We start from the raw sequence: 21,105 nt of genomic DNA, 5'->3' as shown, positions 1-21,105 counted from the left end.
CCTTTACATGAATGAATTTATGCAATCATAGCTGACTGGTTTACTTTGGTACTATGTATATGTATATGTATACATATACTATAATAGCATAATGAAATTTTTTAGGTAATGTGAATAAGATGAATAACCCGAACCAGCCATCGAATCAGCAATCTGGCCCACCAACCTCACAATCAAGTAGCACAAGTCAGGGTGGTCAGAATAATAATCAGTGGTCACAAGGGATGTCCAGTAATCCTGGGGGACCAGGTCAAAATCCTTCTATTCCAAATAATAATAATACAGTGCAGCAACAGCAGCAGCAACAGTCAAACTCTAATAGCAGTAATAATCAGCCAAATAATCAGGGTCAGGGGTCCGTCAATACTAGTAATACACCTGCTAGCAATAATCCATCGACAAAACAGCAGTTGGAGCAACTGAACACAATGAGAGAAGCGTTATTCAGCCAGGATGGTTGGGGTCGTGTAAGTATTGCCGCAACTATACAATATATATATATTATATATATCGAATAGTTTCTGTAGGGATTGAAAAAATGTTTTGCCTTTCTTTTGTAGCAACATGTTAATCAAGACACAAACTGGGACGTTCCAACAACTCCAGAGCCTAATTCGTCTAAAGATGGAGTTCCTGTGTGGAAACCACCAGTAAACACCGGTACAGATTTGTGGGAGGCCAATATCCGAAACGGTGGTCAGCCACCGCCTCAACAACAACCGAAAACACCTTGGGGTCATACGCCAGCAACAAATATTGGCGGAACATGGGGTGAAGATGACGAAGCTGCCGATTCATCGAACATGTGGACTGGGGCTCCTACATCTTCGCAACCGAACACTGCCGCAGGACAGTGGACAACGGGCACCGGTAATCAAGCCGGTATGTGGGGAGGTAATACTAGTCATAACCGAATCCCCTCCCGTTTTTACCACCTCGAATGCCTCTTTCAAAGTTTATAGGCAATTTTGAAGTGATTGAAGGTATACCATTTATTTTCTTTATAAATAAGTACTGCATCGTTTTCATTCACATTTAAAACATTTTACATGTGCTTTGATTCCTCCAAATATCTCTAAATCTGGGTATAGACTCTATTTATATGTACACATATTTATAGATCGCGTGTTCTTCAGGCGAAGTTGCATCTTACAACGAAAGGACACCGATTGTTCGATTGCAACTTTAACGAATTCTTAAGAAACGTATACATATCGCTCGTGTACAAGAAAAACGTCACAAATGAAAAGATACAAATTTTACAGGCGAGCGCTTCAAAGCCCTTCGATAGTTTAAGTAGCTGTGGCTGCAAGTAAAAAGAAAAAGAACTAAAAAAAATTGGAGTTGTGACGATTTTCTACATTAGAGATACACCTCTGGCGAGTATTTTAATGCGATAAAACGAAAACTGAAAAACTTTTTTCTTATGCACGAGTGAGTAACAGTACGGTAAGTGCCGTTTGATATAACTCTTGAACGGTACATGATAGGGCAAACGGTGTGACAGAGAAAAATGTTATCTTTATTTTTTCAAGGTTATTTTAATATTTTTATTTCGATATTTTATGAAAGTGCAGTTGAAAAACATGTCCAGCATACGTCTTTGAAATGACCTTGAGGTAATCCAAGGTTGCAAAAATGAATAACAGTTTTATACACAGAGTGGGGCGTCTAAGACATGCACCGAAAATATCTCCGTTGTTTTTAGTAATACGAGAACATGCAAAGAGAACATACTATGCAAAGAATAAGCTAATAGATTAGATCACTTTTACATAAACTTTCTTCTCCTAACTAATCTAAGAAACGATAATTTACGACAGAAGAAATCTAATTATTTAAATTTCATTGTAGGTATTCAAAATTACATCAACATAGCAAAAAATCAGAAGAATTTCGGTGTCATCAATGGATTGACAAGAACGTTATATGAACAATCAGAAAAGAAAGTATCGTTAGCATTCTTAGATGATCGATTTCGGAAACTTTGTTTGTCGAATAGTTAGCAGTTCGTTTTATTAATTGCTTAAAAGGATTGGGAAGTACATTAATGTCGGGACATATTTCTGTTTGGAATGACACGTATATTAGGCTGGATATACATACAAGAAACATAGAAGCAAGCAATCAGTAGTATGCGACTTAAACGACATCGTTTATTTATGAAACCAAAATGATAACCGTAAAATTTGGATAAAATATACTCTTATCAATGTTTGATACAACGTGCTACACTTGACTTTAGCTTTACGAACATTTATTTATATTTTTTACAACAGAGGCAAACATATGGTTGTCAAAGTTGGTAAACTTGAGGTACTAATTTTTTTATTAAAAGTTAATGAAATAATATTTTATTTGAAAGTATCATATTAATCGCTACACTATATTATACTACATCGTGAACGATCTGTGCGGTCCACGCTATACGTAAAAAATAAAGTATATTAATAATAACAAAAAATAAATTCTAAATATTTTCTTGTTAGAGAGACACGTAATATATATATTTTTTATAGGATCAAATTGGGGCGATCCAAGAATCGATCACCGTGACCCTCGTGATCTACGTTCGGTTGATCCTCGCGAGATACGAGATCCCCGTGACCATAGAATGTCTCTGGATCCTCGAGAACACATACGCGTAATGGATCCTATGGCTCGAGATCCGAGAATGACAGACATGCGCGGGGATCCGCGAGGTATTTCCGGCAGATTGAATGGTGCGAATGCGGATACCATGTGGGGTCAACCACCGGGGCCTCCACATCACCAAATGGGACATCAACACCCGTCTGGACCGCCAACAAAAATGTTGAATCCCTCCAGTATAAATCAGTGGGCTGCTCCGCCACCAAAAGATATTATGCCAGGAAAACCATCGGGTTGGGAGGAACCTTCTCCACCGACACAAAGACGAAATGTTCCGAACTACGACGACGGCACTAGTTTATGGGGTAATGCTGCAGCTAATCAGAGGACTATTCCCGGAAGCAAAGTTTCTCATTGGAAGGATGTTCCAACACCAAATGTTGCTAGAGGAGGTTTGTATCTCCTTAATTTTTATTACACGTATACGAGTATTTTCTGGAGAGAAAAAAGGAACTATCCTATATGAAAAAAGAGCAGATTCTTCGAAGAATTAATAGCACTGATAGAGTCGCAAGAATATTAAAGAATACATCTTGTTTTTTTAGGGACACAGTGTCCTCCAGGAATGCCACAGAACCGAATGCCTGGTCAGCCTGGAATGAAACCTGATGTGAGTGGACCAATGTGGGGTCATCCTGGAGCACCCGGAGGACGAAATGGTAGCTGGACAGAAGGGCCACACGATACAGGCTCATGGGACGACCCAAAGACGCCGAGTACCTGGAACGAAGCTCAGTTGAACCCTGGTACTTGGGGTGGACCTAGTACTCACAAACCCAAACCAATGGGACCTGCTGGAAGTTGGGGTGACACAGATATGGATCATTCTCCTAGTTGGGCTCATCCCACGAAACCCATCCTTACAAAGGAAGTCATCTGGAGCAGCCGAGAGTTTCGTTATCTCTGTGACTTGGGATTCAAGGTCCGTATAAGCTATTAGAATTATACCCGTATTATAACATTACCCGTGATTCCAATAAACGGCGTATAAAGTACTCGGAAACTTAAATTTCGTATATTTAAGTACATATTTTCGTTTATAAAATCGTGTCTATATATTCCATATAGATACATACATATAGAATGTTTGGTCTATTTCACTAGTTCCAACAAAAAGTTCTTTTTGTTTATGGAATTCAGTAAGTTGTATTTGTTTGCAGAAAGATGATGTTGAATTAGCCTTGAGGAATCGTGAGATGAACAGAGACGAAGCTTTCGAACTTTTGAGTCAGATTCGGTCTCCAGATCAATGGAGAAGACACGACGCACACTCTACTTATGATCCGAGTAATCAGGCTACAACTGCACCAGCGTATCCCAGATTTAATCATGTCGCACAGCAGATGTCTTTCCCACCGGTAGGACGAATAATTTTAATTGTCCACATTTTCGTGTTCCGATGTATGCGATCGTAATACCATCTTTATGCAACTTATGAATGAATGGCTCTTAAAATTGCAGGGTGCTGGGGTAGCGAGCGGAAACACAACTGGCAGCGTAGGAGGATCGGTGGCCAGTGCAAGTTTGTTGAAACTGCAGCAACAGCAACAACAAGCTGCCGTTCCTTTACAGCAACAACAACCAAGTGGTAATGCACCACAACCACCTTTCAATCAGGTACATGGTATAATGATTATCTTAGTGTATAGTAATGTCATACATTTATGTGTTCTCTTAGAAGGATATTTTTCAAAAATTCATGAATCTACTAATCACATTATATTGTCTTTTGTTTGTTTCAGCCTTCACGAACTCCGCAAAACCAACCAAGTACTCAGCAGCTACGCATGTTAGTGCAACAAATTCAGTTAGCCGTCCAGGAAGGTTACTTAAACCATCAAATTCTAAATCAACCTCTTGCACCTCAAACTTTAATACTTCTGAACCAATTATTGCAACAAATCAAAGTTCTACAGCAACTTCATCAACAGCATTCGGTACAGAGTAATATGAAGGGTAACGGACAATCGGTCCTCCAGATCAGTGTACAAATTACAAAAACAAAACAACAAATAGCCAATTTACAAAATCAAATTGCGGTGCAACAAGCCACTTATATGAAGCAACAGCAGCAACAACAGCAGCAGCAACAGCAACAGCAACAACAGCATCCTGCTCCACCGTCTCAAAATTCAGAATATTATAAGAGTTCTGTTCATGACCCCATGTCAGCCTTGCAAAACAGTTTTACAGAATTGACAATGAACAAGGAGCCGCCTATCGTGAGTACTTTTTTGGAACACACATTTCATTTTCACATTTTAATCGCAGTAAACGAATATTATCAATATACTGGCATAATAATATGGAATCTCATAATCATTTCGTTGCTCACAAGAGGATACCAAAGTGTGTAAATCACTTTTCAGTGACACAGAAATTAAATATTAAATATTAAAAGAAATTAAATTGTATCGAGATAAATAGGATTTTGTCATTCTAATGAATTGCAACCTGTACCTAGTGTCATTCTGAAAATGATATGCACGCATTGCTACTCGCCTCGTTCGAAAATATTTTTTGTTTTACCAATCAAATGTTTTAGTTCCCATAAATAATCATCTTGCAATGATCAATAATTTTGTTACAGAGTCAGCCACAATCAAGACTGAACCAGTGGAAGTTACCTTCATTGGACAAGGATGGAGAGTTAGTTACGAACGAATTCTCGAGAGCACCTGGAACTACTAGTAAGCCAGCACCTTCATTGGCTGGTTTGACACAATCACACAGTAGTCCTAACATGAATCCTTTGTTGGGTCAAGGAGATGGTACATGGTCCACCAGACTCGGAGAAAGTGGATGGCCTGATCCGGGTAATACCGACTCTACCGATGGAAAGGATTGGCAATCAACTGGTGCAGCTACTTTCACTGACCTTGTACCTGAGTTTGAACCTGGCAAACCGTGGAAGGTAATCCATTACCAATACCGTACTTTTTCTATCAAATGTTTCAAACTAGCTCTCCATTGGTTGTTTACGCAATCTTCGGCATCAAATGTTATTATTTTGTTAACTTACAGTCAGCTTGCTTGAAGTGTTCAGAGCAGGGTTGCCATATTTTGCGGGCCCCTTACCGCTGCGCCCCTCGCCCAGCTGCGCAGCGGAGCCCGTCTTTGCACTCTTCGCACTAACGCTGACGCGTGCTGTACGCGTCAGAGTGGGAAGAGTGTACAGACGCCGTCTGTCAGACGGGCGCCGCCGCGCAGCTGGGCGAGGGGCGCAGCGGTAAGCCAACCCTGGCTTGGCCCCAACGCGTGAGAAACCTAAAGGATATCATTAAAATATTATGACAATTTTTTAGGGGATAATATTATTTTTAACTGTTACATGACATCGAAAATGCTATCGCAACGATTTCTTCTTACCGGAAATGAGTAAACCAGAAACTGTTACATTGATTTCCCTGCGGGATTACAGAGGGGTTCCTGGTGTGGCGTCCACCACGTCGTGAAAATTATATCCACGATGTGACGCGTGCTCACTTGCTCATACGATAAATTAATATTATGCGAGCTGGTTTCCGGGGATTGTGAGACTTAAAGTTTAAAATAAGATATGTACAAGATATGTTTCTTGTACTCGTAAGTACTTTTACGTAGAGCACAAGAAACTGCATCGATTGGTGCAGTCGAAAACATAGGCTTCCATTTAAAAAAGAAGTGCAGTTGCATATTATGCACCGTCTGATATCATTTAACTTTTACTTATAACATCTTCTATTCCCAACCGTTTAGGAGAGGTACAGCCTGTTCCAGTTACGTGGAACACCCTGTATATACATACATATACTTTAATGCCGTTGTTTCAGCATTCACTTCAATAACGGTTATAAAATTATCGTTTGAGTATAAATTTTACTTAAAATTAATTTTTTTATTATGTATTATTATTTATTCATGAAGCCAAGCAGTGTAAGAACCCTACCGATTCAAATTGAATTTCAAAATTTAGATATAGCGTGGCCTATATGGAAGTACGACAGAAGAAGTTGAAATCCACATCTCAAATTTTGATTTAAATTCCCACTTGGTTCTAGAACACTTTTAGAGGGAAGAGGAAAATGTTTCTAGTGAGCTAATTTTAATGTATGAGTAAACAGTGTTGTCGTTGCAAATTCCAAGTTCCAAATCTCATTATATTATGACATCTAAGTAATCGATAAACAATTTTACGACAAGTAGTTTCAACAACACATTCGAAGGAAGTGCTAAGAAATAGATGCGGAGGTAGAGATTCATTCAGGTCCACCTATATTTAATTTCATTTTAGGGTACACAGATGAAGAGCATCGAGGATGATCCAAGCATTACTCCCGGTTCTGTGGTGCGTTCGCCGTTGTCCTTAGCTACAATCAAGGATCCGGACGCTATATTCAACTTAAGCAGCAAGACTTCACCGCCGCCTCCTCAACAACCTACTAACCTTGACACGTCGATACCAAGTTTGAGCAACTCTACATGGACGTTTAATCCACCTGCTACCACTCCTAGTGCATTCACCAGGTAAGCTTCTGAAAATTCGCACATAAAATAATCGTTATGCATGAAAACATAATTACGCATCCCTTACGTGATACCTTATTTGGTTTGTGTGTAGTGTGTACACAAGAAATGCAATACAGTTAAATCCCTACGAGACTTCTTGCTTCCGTTTTAAAACTTCTGTTTTCAAAGTCGAAATATAAAGTTACTTTGACTTGAATTATTTATTAAATGTTTTTAGGTGCATTATTTGATTTCTGTAATTTGAATCGAAAGATGCTCGTCAAGTTAAACATGCATGTAACTACCTATACAGACAAAGTAGGATTGGGACTTATTATTAGCAGACAGTGCTTTTTTCGTCGTTGTCAAACATTTCAATAGAACAGTGAAACATGTACTTTAGTAAAACAATTTCGGATGCGTATAATAATTATATATCTAGTATTATTATCACGTAAACTTAGTTAATGAAACATATGTCTGAAGCGATTAAATATTATTTTGCAGCACTAAAAACACGTGGGGCGAGTCTGCACCACCGCCAACTGCAGTCACTTCCGAACTGTGGGGAGCACCTATCAGTAAAGTCCGTGGCCCCCCGCCTGGTCTAGGCAACAAAGCCGCAGGAAATACAAGCAATGGCTGGACAGGCCTTGGCACTGTCAGCAGATCATCCAGTTCTTGGGGCCTTCAATCTAGCTCAAACGCTGGCTGGATTTCCACCTGGCTATTACTCAAGAATTTAACTCCTCAAATCGATGGTTCCACATTGAAAACTCTCTGTATGCAACACGGTCCTGTTCTTGACTTCCGATTATTCCTCAGTCATGGAATTGCATTAACCAAGTACTCCTCAAGAGACGAAGCTGTCAAGGTATAGTGTTTATTTTATTTACTTCTCTGTACTGCTGGGATAGCTATTATTCACTCTTTTGAAGAAAATTTTTTTCAAGATTTATCTGTCATAAAAAAATGTATGCGAAGTTTTAGCTTGATCGGATAACGGCAAACGTGCCCGCGGGTCCTTAAACATTAAAATAATTAATTAAATGCTCACAAAATCGTTTTTCTCGAATATCTTCTAAAATCTACAAAACTACTAAGATCTACAAAACCTGGAGATCTAGACAGGCTGTGTCTTTTATATCCTACTACTTTTTTCGTATAACCAAAGCGGTTTTTGTTGAGAAAAATTAGCAATACAACACTGAAATCTTTTTCTGTTATATTTCAAAAATATAGAAGATCTGATGTTGCTGTTGTTTTGAAAGGAATCATTCAACAGAAGAGGTGGAATAACAAACGCTTCACAATAATCTTTTCTTGTGTATTTTAGCTTAAGCGATTTTTTAAATATTTTTTTGAACATGCTTGTGAAACGATTTTATTACACACCATAGATTGTTATATATGTAGTTAGAAATGAAAAAAAGATTAACGGTATAAAAAAATAATGTAAGCGAGCGTAGTGCGCGATCCAGGACCAAAAAGTACGCTGCGTCTCCACAGTCCACAGTCGGGGATCTAATGCGCCTGCGTCAAATGGACTATTGGAAGCAGCGTTACTATTTTTTCATGTAACGTGCACGGTGTAGATTTGACATATTATGTTGATTTTGCTGTGTAATTGTTTTTGTGAATTGATAAATGTTTCAAGGAAATACTACATTTTTGGGACGCCCTGTATCCATACAGAACACATGAAATGTAAAGCTTTTCACTTGACATTAGTTCTTCGCGGGAAAAACGTCGGAACAAGCGGTTCTTATTTTTTATACCACGCGCACCTCGCCAAAAGATTTGAAAAAATTCATAAAAAATACTTATACCTATACACTATACTTGAAAAAATATAAATAATATCGCTGTTAAACTTCAATGGAAAATCTGCATCTTCCCGAGGTTTTTTGAGGTTTTTGATTTTTCTATAATCAGGATGTTCCACTTAAAAATCTGAATTAATTACAGTATATGTATCTGGGTATTTGTCACGTGTTAGATTCTTTTCAGTATTTTCGCGTATGAGTGAATAGAGAAAGTAAGCCAAAACTAATCTTTTCTATTTCACCCTGTAACTACCCTCCCGGTCGAGAAATAAAGGGTTAACATTTTATACAACATGGCTTTACTTGATGCGCTATCGAATGGTCTATTAGCCTTTTAATTTGGTCCAAGGGCATTTTTAACCATCTTATTCGGCTGATGTTTGAGGTAAATAAGTAGAAAAACCTTGGTAATTATTTCAAAGTCTGTTCTCAATTTTAAATTATTAAAATTTTTTTACTCTGATATCTTCACTTCATACCCTGCAACTCTGTTGTAAACTCTTTTTGTCAGATGGCTGCTAGTGGGTGAAAAATCGTGCGTCGCGTTAAAGGGAACACCCTGTATATAGTAGTGCGCAGTAGATATCTATCGCAGAGATATCCACGTGTATTGCTGGATAGTGTTTTCGTGTTGTATTATATTGTATTGTATGATGTTGTAGGCGCAAGGAGCTTTGAACAATTGCGTGCTAGGCAACACAACCATATTCGCGGAATATCCAGCCGACAGCGAGGTACACGCGTTGCTGCAGCAACTGGGTCACGGTGGTCAGCAGCAAGCTGGAGCGACAGCGGGTGCCGGCTGGGGATTGCGACCGTCGAACAAAAGTGGCCCGCCCCCTGATACTTGGGGCGGCAGTTCCAGTCAACTGTGGGGCGCTCCGCCGAGTAGTAATTCTCTTTGGAGCAACGCTAGCATCGACAACAACGATCAACAACGTGCTACACCCAGTTCTTTGAATTCGTACTTACCCGGAGATCTTCTGGGAGGTGAGTCGATGTAGAGTGCCGCACGGAAAGGCGATATCACTCGTGCGACGACCAAGCCTTCTTCTTCACGATACGTCAATTATATTGCGCATTGTCAGACAGGTCGGTTCTGTTGAATTAGTTACTTAAACTTAAATAAATTGCTGCATATATGTGTACGCCGCATACACATGTCTGCGTGCATCCTAACTTATCGTGTGATTCCGTCACCAATAGGGGATCCGATTTGATTCTTTTCCTTTTTCTCAATAGAAGTTCGAAAATCGGGATTTACGGGGGAGGAGGAGCTATGTTATGAATTTTAAGGCTTTCGGTGTGCGCTGTGTTTTCTCAATGGTTTGAGGTAGTACCATTTACAATTACAATTGATAATCCGCGTAAATACTGTTATAATATAATGTGATGATCACGTACTAAGTCGTTTTAAATCTTAAAATTAGTATTATCGTTATGTTGCTTGTGTTACAACTTTTGGTGTTTCGGTATTCTAAGGTAATACTAATTTCATCCGATGATACCCCGCATAAATACATGTGAAGCGCGCATCACTTTTAATAGGCTCGTTTTATGACGTTTCAATTATTGAATTAGTATTATTCTTCCTGTGCAGGTCGCGTTTTTATTAATAAATATGTATTAATCGACAGATATTAATAGATATATATTAATAAAAGAGTATCATCGCAATGTATACATTTATTTATATCTATGCACATATATCATGTATGTAGGTATTTATAAATAAGTGTGTACGGAAAAATCTATGTATATATATATTTATTTATATATGTATGTATATACATAAATTTCTGACATTCCGTTTAATCAACAAACATGTATTATTAATGTACTACAAAGTTTAAGTTGGTAGTTCGGCATATTGCCGCGTACCATGCATCGATGTTTTAATAGACCTGATATTATTTATTACTGCACGCGCATGCTTCTGCAGTGCAATATATACCCTAGAGGACGTTCAACTTTAATATAACGAAATATTGCATTTTTCGATATTTAGTTTTTCGACCAGTTGTTATTGATTTATCTATTAGCGATCCTGTAATGTGTGTATTTGCTAATGCGTTGTATTTAATAAACGCATATTAGTACATTTTTAATTCGTAAGTTTATACAACTATTACAGCACATATATGCTCTGACCTCCTGTAATAATATACATTATAATTCTGTCCGTCGATTTTTTAAATATTATATATTGGTGTATGTTATAATTTTGTTTCGATTATAATAATCTATTAATATTTAAATATGCGCGTGCACATACATCAATCCATATATTAGAACATCGATGAGTAAACAATTTCATTGACGTAATAGAAATTTTGAACTGTTGTTGGGTAATTCGGGAATTGAAGCACAAACGATAGAGAAGTTAAAACTACGCGTCTACACCGTAGCCGTTAGGTTCCAAGATACAAAAATAATAACTATATGTTTTAAACGAGGCGCTGCCAACGCTTTCTTAGGGATGTACGTGTAAGAAAGTAAATGATGATCGATGGTCTCACGAGTGTTCCACTTTTTTGCTCTGAACAGTTTCCTTTAATCGAGACTGCAATGCGTATTATATATCAAACGTAGACTGTACCAATCTAATCAAAACAGGAAAAGTGGCAAAAAGAACTAAGATATAAATGAAACACAAAAAGAAAAAACAAAGAAAATGAAAAAAAGAGAGAAACGAATAAGCAGAAAGAAAGATCTTTAACGAAACGAAGCGAAGATCCTCGTCGACACTACGGGCTATACCTACCTCTTCCATTAGCAACGGGGAATAAAGAATCGACTTTTTAGTGGAATTTTTATTAGTTTAAACGTAACAGTAGCAAGAGCGACATAGGTGTAATAACTGCTATCAGGAGTAAATCGTAACAGTAATCGATATGGCTGGTAATTATTTTTCTATTTTATCATAACTATTAGAACTTTCGAATCACCGATTGAACAAACAATTTGACTAATATCGGCTAAACCGGTTGCAAAATAACTTGTGTTTTAAATTACGTTCGCGTGTTGGTATTGTTATCATCATTTTCTATATGACGAGAAACATTAATTGTAATGGTATTCTTCATCGATGTGCACTGTTACATTTTTAAGTATTAGTCAAATTTTAATACTATTACTATATTACATATTACATATTACTACTACCACTACTACTATCACTACTACTACTACTATTACTACTACTACTACTACTACTACTACTACTACTACTACTACTACTACTACTACTACTACTACTACTACTACTGCTACTACTACTACTACCACCGCTACTACTATTACTACTACTACTACTACTATGTACCACTACAACTACTATTACTAATACTATTACTATTAATTCAACTAAAAATCGATTCTTCGTCTTAAAATGTCCAGACACGTTTAAAGGGGTAGTACATCGGGGTCCGAATTCTTGCGACGACAACAAAAACGATACCAAATGTTATCGCAATAACGTAAATTTTATTCTATATTAAATCTAAATGCCACCTGTCGTGCCAATGTCCAGCGTGTCTCTTTACCACTTACTAATTATAGTTATAACGAATATGGCAATTTGATGTTTTTTCTCTAGCTATCTTTGTCTGCCTGCCTATCTGTGTGTCTGTCTGCCTTTCTCTTTCTCTTTTTATTTTTCTCTATCTCTATCTCTCTCCACCTCCCCCCTCTTTCTCTCTGTTTCTCGCTCACTCTATTCTTGATAAAGTGATTGATAGTGAGGAGAATATATACCACTTCCCATTGGTTTGGTACAATAGATATAAAATCGTATTCGAGAAGTTCATACAGATGTAAACTTCGAGCTGATATTCTAAACCAAATTTCTCCTACTCGAAGAAGTTTCGAATTTTCGAGTCAAACTTTTTTTTTAAATCTTTATTTGTGCTCTGGGCGTACAAATGTTCTTCTTTAAGTTTGTTTGTTTTTTTTTCCATATGCTTATTTTTCAATACGAAGCGATTATATAGAGTTTTATCAACGTGTTAACAAAACTGGTTTTCACTTGCAACGCGATATCGAGGCGAATAAGTTTCGAAAGGGTCTGTAAACTTATTATTTTAAACATAGAAAGTACAATTTACGTTTATGGGTAAACTTAATCTTAGGACGATACTGCTTTTTTGTGGTTTCTTAAATGTTTTTCATAATTTTTTTGTAACCAAACATCGTGATTCATGGTATTGTGATTTTTAATTTTGAACGTCTGTCTTTTCGAAAGGGACAAGTGGAATTGACTTTGAAAATTCGGAAGACCAATCAAAGCAAAAATAGACGTTGATGAGATAGCGTACATTTCTGATTGGACCATTGGGAGGGTGGTTCGATGATATAAGAGGGGTGAAAATAAGATGTAGAATCGAGATCTAGACGAAGCCTTACTGAATTCTCATCGCCCCCACCCTCTCCATTGCATGCATGTGACTACGTGAATAGTTTATGCGTACCTGAAACTGATACACAAATCGTATGTACGTGTGTATGGATGTGTAAAGATATACGTGCGTATGTAGATACATACACCATATATACATACATACATACGTACGTATGTACGTACGTTACCCCCCACACACACAAAACATCCATACATCTATACACATCAGAGGCACATGCTCGCATGCATACATACATACAAATATACATACACACATACACACACACACACACACACAGATCCATACATACGTATGTATGCATCTGAATGCATTTTGTGTGCCTGCGTAGACGATCCGTTTAAGCCTGCGTGTATGTATGTATGCTCTGAATGATTTCAACGTCAAAGGTACCTGAATGGACTGATAAACATACCGATGGGGAAAAAGTGTTTATTCATTGCACAATATTTTCTTTCTGACGTTTTAAAGTATTTCGTAACGCCCTCAGACCTTTAGTCTTGTTCGGTGACAGGACTCTTTTGTTTTCACAAGCTGCTGCCAGGCAGACGAAAGATTTTTCGCGGTAATGTAAAAAGTAGTATGCGAGGTGAAACACACACATCAACTTTGATCTGCGTCAAGTGCCGATGCATTTTAAATACTGATAAGACATTTTATTGATTCTCTGGAATATGATTTTTTTTTCAGGACATTTAGCATTTCAATATTCGTAGGGATATAAATTATTATTATGAGTTCCATGTTTACTGGTATACACGAGACTAACGAAAACTGAACAAATTTTACACGACGTAAAAACGCTACATATTAGGTTATCGTATAATAAGATAAATAAATGAAGGGATCAAAAAAGATTTGGTATCTTTAGTTTGGAATCGTATAAAATTTAAATGGCTGATTCTTTCGAAAAATCAAAAGTTTGGGAAACGTATATGTTAGAATTTTCATATTTATTCAAAAGTTATAGAATGGTAATGAATTTATGTGTACACTTTAGTAGGTGTGAAATTATTGATAGATGTGTAAGTAGATAGAGAACTACTTAAAATATAAAATTTCCCAGTAGTAAGTTCGGAAAACCAAAGAAAGTCGATACTAGAAAACGTTTTTTACCAATTAACTACTGTCCTTGGTAATACAAGTAAATGCTGTATAGACGGGGAGTACAATATAGACTGATACATGTATTCAGTCATAAATGTTAGATTTGTTTTAGTAACAGGCTTACACGTTTATGACACAACAACAAAAGCAATGTCGTTTCGATTAAACAGTGTTTTATTTTAGATCTGTGTTATTATCTTCCTCTACAAGAAATTCTTCAAAGAATTTTTATCGTCTAATTTAACTTTACACTACATGTTTCGATACAGACGAAATGTATTGTCGGGGAATGATGTATATCGAATCATACCCATTTTTTTTAATATTTTGGAAGACGCTTATTAATATTTTATCTACTATTAATATGAACTGCTAATGATATATTAGTATAGTGGTATTCACGTATATTAAACAAATTGTTAGGTGGCTTGCACAAGCTGGTAGGTAGTTAGCATAACTTCAAATGTATATTGTATCACGTATTTGTCTTAAAAAAAAAATAACAAAACGAAAGAAAAACCAAAAAAAAAAAAGAAAGAAAGAAAAGTATTTGCGGTTCACGTCGCTGCCCCGAGAGAGACTTCCATCAAATGCTACGTGTTACGTGAGTTGGTACTATATATTATTCCAGTACGAGTAGTTTCAGTAAAGAAGTAAGAAATTTACAAATCTTTAAGAATTTAATGTAACTTATACGTGCATTTTTTCCTCAGTTCACTTCTTCAAAGCTTTGTTGACTTTGAGTATGTACGAATACACAATATATATATATATATACATATATACATATAAATATATATTTAACAAGATATTCTGTTTTGCAACATAGAGTTTTAGAGATGAGTTATTTCGAGATAAGTACTTGACCGAATTTAGAGTGATTACGTATACTTCGATAATACATATTATTTAGAGAACTTTCATGCTAATGCTTGAAAACAGCTGCCTCTGCAACTCATCGAAATTAGTTGATGTTAAGCTTCTATCCAGATATCTCAAAAGTTCAATGGAACCATTGAATTATAACAATAATTCTAGACGTAATGATTCTAATAATAATAAAAATAACGATAATAATAATAACAACAATAATAATAATAATAATGGTGATGATGATGAATATGACGATGATGATAACGATGGCGAAGACGACAATGATAACGACGACGATGATGATAACGATGATGATGATCATGATAATGATGATGACGATGATGATAAAGATGGTGATGAACACAAAGATACTGATTGCGATCACGATGATGCTTAGGCTGACGATAAATAACAAAAATAACAACATTAATAGTAATATCGCTACTAATAATAACGGTAACAACAATAGCTACAATGATAATTTACTTGACGAATGTAATAGCAATGATAGTAATATTCTACATGATAAATGAATGGTGACAGTAGTATTAATAATAGCAGTGAACATTACAACTGTAGTATTAACGAGAGTAGTAAGTTGGTAACACAGTGTCTGCAAAATTATATATATATAATGCATGTCATAATGATAGCAATCGTAACGGTAACAGTACCGATGATAGCAACAGCAGTAATATTATTTAATGTGATAATAGTATTAACCATAGTATTACCGCTATTACTATGGTTACTGCCTCTGCTACTGCTGCAGTTGACATTCTTTCAGCTTTTGTACTTGATACGGATAAACAATTTATTGGGTAATTCTGTGGTTGCTATTCTATTGATTATTACATTTTATATCGCTACTATTATTGAAATTGCTGCTAATTATACTACTACTATTATTACTGCTGTTGCTATTGTCACTACAAACTACTACAACCGCTGCTACTGCTACTAATACTACCACTACCACTACTCTTACGTTTACTGTTACTACTACTACTACTACTGCTACTACTACTAGTATTAATATTATTATTACTACCATTGTTACTATTGCAAACATTAATTATCGATATCGTTGCTATTGCTGTTTGCGCTGCTTTTTAACTGTTCTTACCAGAACTAATTTCTGCTAATGCTGCTGTTGCTACTGCTGCTATTGCTGCTGCTGCTTCTCCTCCTCCTGATCCTCGTCCTTCTCCTCCTCCTCCTCATCCTGTTCTCCTCCTCCAGAGATTCTTAATTGTACTATTACATATATTATTTAGAAAAGCAGTATATCATGACTATTATTATTACTATTATTTTGAGTGCAATTATTGTTACTGCTGCCATTACTATTACTACTACTTGATACTAAAATAAAGTAAAAGAAATGAAATTATTCTATAATATAGATGGTGCTGCAAATTACTGCTACTGTTATTATTAGCGTTATGCCTACTATCACTGCTTCCGTTATGGTTATTAATACTACCATTATTTAACACTACCACTTCTTACTATTGTCACTATTGTTTTTCTTACACCTGTGATAATAGCAGTAATAGAGTAATAATAACAGTAGTGGTGGAACGATAATAGTAGTAGGTAAAATCAGTGGCAGTAGTCACAGTAGTTTTAGAGGAAATAGGATTAACCATGGTAGTAGTAATAAGGCTGCTAATGATAATGTACATTGTACGAGCGAACAATGCGACAGCGTTACTGGTAACAATATTGAATAACCAATAATCCGTAAATACAATACAATAATAAGAGCGATGATTATGATAACGAGTAGTAACGGTAATACCCAGTATCGTATAAACGGTTACAATAGTAATAATACTGTATAAGTATTAATAGTAGTAAGAGTAGTAGTGATGATACTTGTGATGCTTAAAGTTTTGGCAGCAGTAACGGTAGTTTATAGTCTTTTTAAAGAAGCAGCAGCCATTTAAGGATAGGTAACGATAGTATTGATAACGATGAATACCTAATAAGAGTAATGTTATTATGAATAATGAATACGAGCATAGGTCTGAGGGCGTTTAATCATAGTAAATGTATTCCTGTTGTGTTCCGCAACGTGGAACTTAAATATGTATATCGTAAAAGGGAAACTAAATTTATACGAGCGCTGGTACTTCCAACGACAATGTTCTTTTTCTCGATTCCGAGATACAACCTAAGAAACAATCCAATTATCCTTGATCGCGAGGATAGACGGCAGCACACTCCAAGTATGATCGAAATATACAATACTTGTAACTGTAAACGTTTGATATACTACTAATTGTAAGTTAACAAAAATATGAGTACATAATCGAAATTTTTCTGACACTGAGGGCTAACGTGTAACAGCTTTACGGTGTAACTCAAAGACTTCTCTAAATCTAAATGATCGACACTTACATATGTTTCGATTTTTCTTTTTTCGAGATACATACCTCGTTTCCATAAATACAATCAAAACTATATACTTACTCCGGTGCTACGTATTGTTTGTTCGGAATTCACTCGCTCGACGTCCCATGTTCCGCGAAAGGGTTTATGTTTCTCTTTATACTCTCTGCTTCCGCAAAAGTTCATTAGCGGAAGCGTTACGTGATCCGATTAAAGTCTTGACTTTTGCTGAAGCTATTGTTCCGGGGCACTTCGAATTGAGTTCGCTCACGCGATAGGGGAACATGCCAGTGACGCGAATCCACATTTTTATTCGAGATCAAGGAGTAATTCGCTTTCTCGTGTTTTCACCAAATATCGGTTGATGATGTACGTTGTGTTGCTCGGAGCCATGAAATTCGCGAGAATTGTGGAAAATGTGAAAAACTATGAAAAATATACAAAAATATGAAAAATATTGAAAAACATGAAAAATATGAAAAGCATAGAAAAAAATATGGGAAATGTGAAAAATGTGATGAAATAGGAAACAAGCAGGAGAGAAGTAATTATCGAGAGTAATAGCAGCCATTTTCCTCAGTGTTGTTCCTTACCATTCTATACAAGAAGAGTAATATAAGACACACTAATTAATAACGAGTAATGAATAATGAGTAATTAGCATGATACATGTAAGGGCCAATCAGTTGGATGATGATAATGATGATGATGATAAGTGACACCGCGGTCTTTTTGTGCGCATGTGCAAAAACTCTACCGTGTTCTTTTCCCCTCGTGATACGCTTCCCATTTGATTTATCCGATTTACCTGGTTACTTTCCTGCTTACCGCGCCCTATCATTCTATCGATTACACGTTCGTGCCTAACCTTCGCTATAGTTATTGATCTTATTGTCTGTGTTCTTTGAAAACTTCTTAATTGAATCCGAATTAAGATGATTTTCGGTTGGTTCCTGATTGGAGACAGAGTAAGCGGAAAACTCTCCTCGCGTCTCCTCGCTGTCTACTTCTCAACTATTATATATCTATATATCTGTATGTATATGTACTGTCGTCGTGTCGATATATCGATACTATTCAGCAGCATTATATTTTTGTCGAACACGAATACTTCCGATGATATTTCATCTAAAGATATAACGATCAAGTGTTCTTAAATATAATACCGGTCACGCTGAATTGTGTGCGAAAGTTCGATCGATTGTACCCGATTGTTTGCGAGATATATATTGCGAGAAACGCTTCGTAAGAAAAATTCTTTCTACCATGTGTTTATGTATGTATATGCTGTGTAATATTTTTAACGCTATTAACCGTGCTAGAGTCGCATTTCGTTTCCGAAAAGCTTTTATTTATTTTTATTTATTTATTCTCGTCGAAATTCAGTTTACAAGTTTCCGACACAACAAAAATGAAAGTTGGAGCCTGGAAGGCTGGAAGTATTTGTTACAACGCAATCTCCTTGTATTAAAGTAATATAATGTTGGATGTTTGTAACTTGATAAATTGTTATCGTGTTTACTAGAATAAGGATATACATACATCGGTATGTGGAACATCAGAGATGGTGGGGGGATCGAACGATATCAAGCGTATTTAAAAGAAGCGAAGAACAAGTTTTAAAGGAATACAGTCAATATTGTTGCGTGAATCTATCTATATGTAGATGCCTTTTCGTAATTTTCGATACGCACTCGATGCGAACAACGTGTCTGCGCGCATGCAGGGCGAGTCAACAGAATTGTGTCCGTGGGACACGGACGCGTTTATGTGTACGCATTTATTTTTCTTCTTCGTTTATTGTACGACGGTGAACGGTGAACGCTGTGAACGCTCAACGCTCAACGCTAAACGGTAAAAAAAAAACGCTATAAACGATAGACAAAACTATTGGAACGAATAGTACGTATTTTGAGCGCATGCGTACACAACGGCGCTTCTACACAATCTCGACACGCATTCATATATACATATACATGTACATGCAGCTGGCTTTTCCCTTTCGGGATCCAATCGTTTTTTTTCTCTTTTCTGGGGCATAACCACGTGTGCATTCGGGGCATGTGCCATCGTTCGTTAATTTGATACGTACACGCGATATTACGAGATGAATGTAAGGTTCTATCGGTTGTATTAAGAAATTATTTCAACGATTAATTCTATGCGATACTTAGAAATTTAGTCAGGTCTCGATCATTTGAAATATAACAAATGTGTCTTTGTAGACGGAAAGGTAACGAATAGTATCTTAACTTATTTTAGTCGAACCGTGCGTCGAATCGAGTCGAGTCGAGTCAAGTCGATATGGACAATTAATTTGTATATTTTTTTGTCATTTAATATACACATATATACATATATACACACATACGTATATATATATGTATATATTAAGTACACACACATACACACGTATATAACTTTTTAATAACAGTTAGATATATTATTCTTATAATTGTAAATTCAATTGTCCGAGTCAGTAAATTTAATAGTATAACATTTTAGAAATTAGAAATATTTTAAATAGTTTATACAGTGGCTGATGACCAATATAGGAGTTGAGAGAATGCAAGTAAACATAAAGTGAACAAACAAATGGATTTATTGCCTGATTTTCTGTTGCAATATACGCAGAATCTTGTGCACGACAAAATAATGAACAACAAAGTTAAGTGATGCTCTATAGACGAGGCCGTTATAAGTAGAAGTGTCACTATCGATTGTCGACTCTGTCATATCAGTAATGTACCGTTGTTAATTGTAAAATGTAATCGGATCGATACTATCGCGAAGGTATTGATACTTCGAACGGAGGTAAACTAACGCAGAACAACAGCTAAATGATCGTTTGAAATTACTTTGAAGAAACTTTAGTCATTCTGGGTAGAATAGAATTCAACGTGCACGTTGAGAGATTTCGACTGCAATCGTGTTCTGTGATTCTTTTCTTAACATATATACACGCTCCACACGTACACGCCTTTTTCTAATTCAATCACATACTCTTTCCCATGTCGAAGATTCAACTAACGACTAGTGAATTACTTGGTGAAAAATACCACGATTCCGTATTGCCCTCATACTTGTACAATATTATACTTAACAATCAATACGTACACGTACTACGTGCATTGTACTTTGGTTTAGTACTCTGTCTAAACTATTATGCTAACGATAGTTCTTTTAGTAGCCAATTATACAAGGAATCAGGGAAGATCGATGCCTAACCGGTAATATCGATAATTTGTATTGCCGATGATTTCATAATTATTATACCAACACCCGTCTTTACACAGCATTGTCGATAATGACAACTCTAATTATACACGTGACGAACGTTGATG

The 21,105-nt window shown here is 36.4% G+C and overlaps 1 protein-coding gene across 6 annotated transcripts in view; it reads left to right on the top strand.

Annotated features, from left to right (window-relative positions):
* Gw (trinucleotide repeat containing adaptor protein gawky) overlaps positions 1–11,676 on the top strand; it is a 29,824-nt gene extending 18,148 nt beyond the window's left edge. The window contains exons 7-18 of one of the 6 annotated variants that reach the window (XM_076440848.1): positions 106–467; positions 561–894; positions 2,520–3,044; positions 3,198–3,574; positions 3,813–4,010; positions 4,114–4,269; positions 4,395–4,874; positions 5,243–5,342; positions 5,421–5,566; positions 6,926–7,158; positions 7,648–8,014; positions 9,629–11,676. In XM_076440848.1, coding sequence (XP_076296963.1) covers positions 106–467; positions 561–894; positions 2,520–3,044; positions 3,198–3,574; positions 3,813–4,010; positions 4,114–4,269; positions 4,395–4,874; positions 5,243–5,342; positions 5,421–5,566; positions 6,926–7,158; positions 7,648–8,014; positions 9,629–9,970 — 3,620 coding nt within the window. In that variant the 3' untranslated portion in view covers positions 9,971–11,676. Of the gene's footprint in view, positions 1–105; positions 468–560; positions 895–2,519; positions 3,045–3,197; positions 3,575–3,812; positions 4,011–4,113; positions 4,270–4,394; positions 4,875–5,242; positions 5,567–6,925; positions 7,159–7,647; positions 8,015–9,628 lie in introns of all 6 variants that reach the window. The other 5 variants (XM_076440847.1, XM_076440846.1, XM_076440845.1 and 2 more) reach the window with 5 other exon arrangements.
* The last annotated feature ends 9,429 nt before the right edge of the window (positions 11,677–21,105 follow it).

This window comes from Lasioglossum baleicum, chromosome 16, assembly GCF_051020765.1.
Source record: "Lasioglossum baleicum chromosome 16, iyLasBale1, whole genome shotgun sequence".
In the NCBI taxonomy this organism is placed as follows: domain Eukaryota; kingdom Metazoa; phylum Arthropoda; class Insecta; order Hymenoptera; family Halictidae; genus Lasioglossum; species Lasioglossum baleicum.
This window is presented reverse-complemented; position numbering and strand designations above follow the sequence as displayed.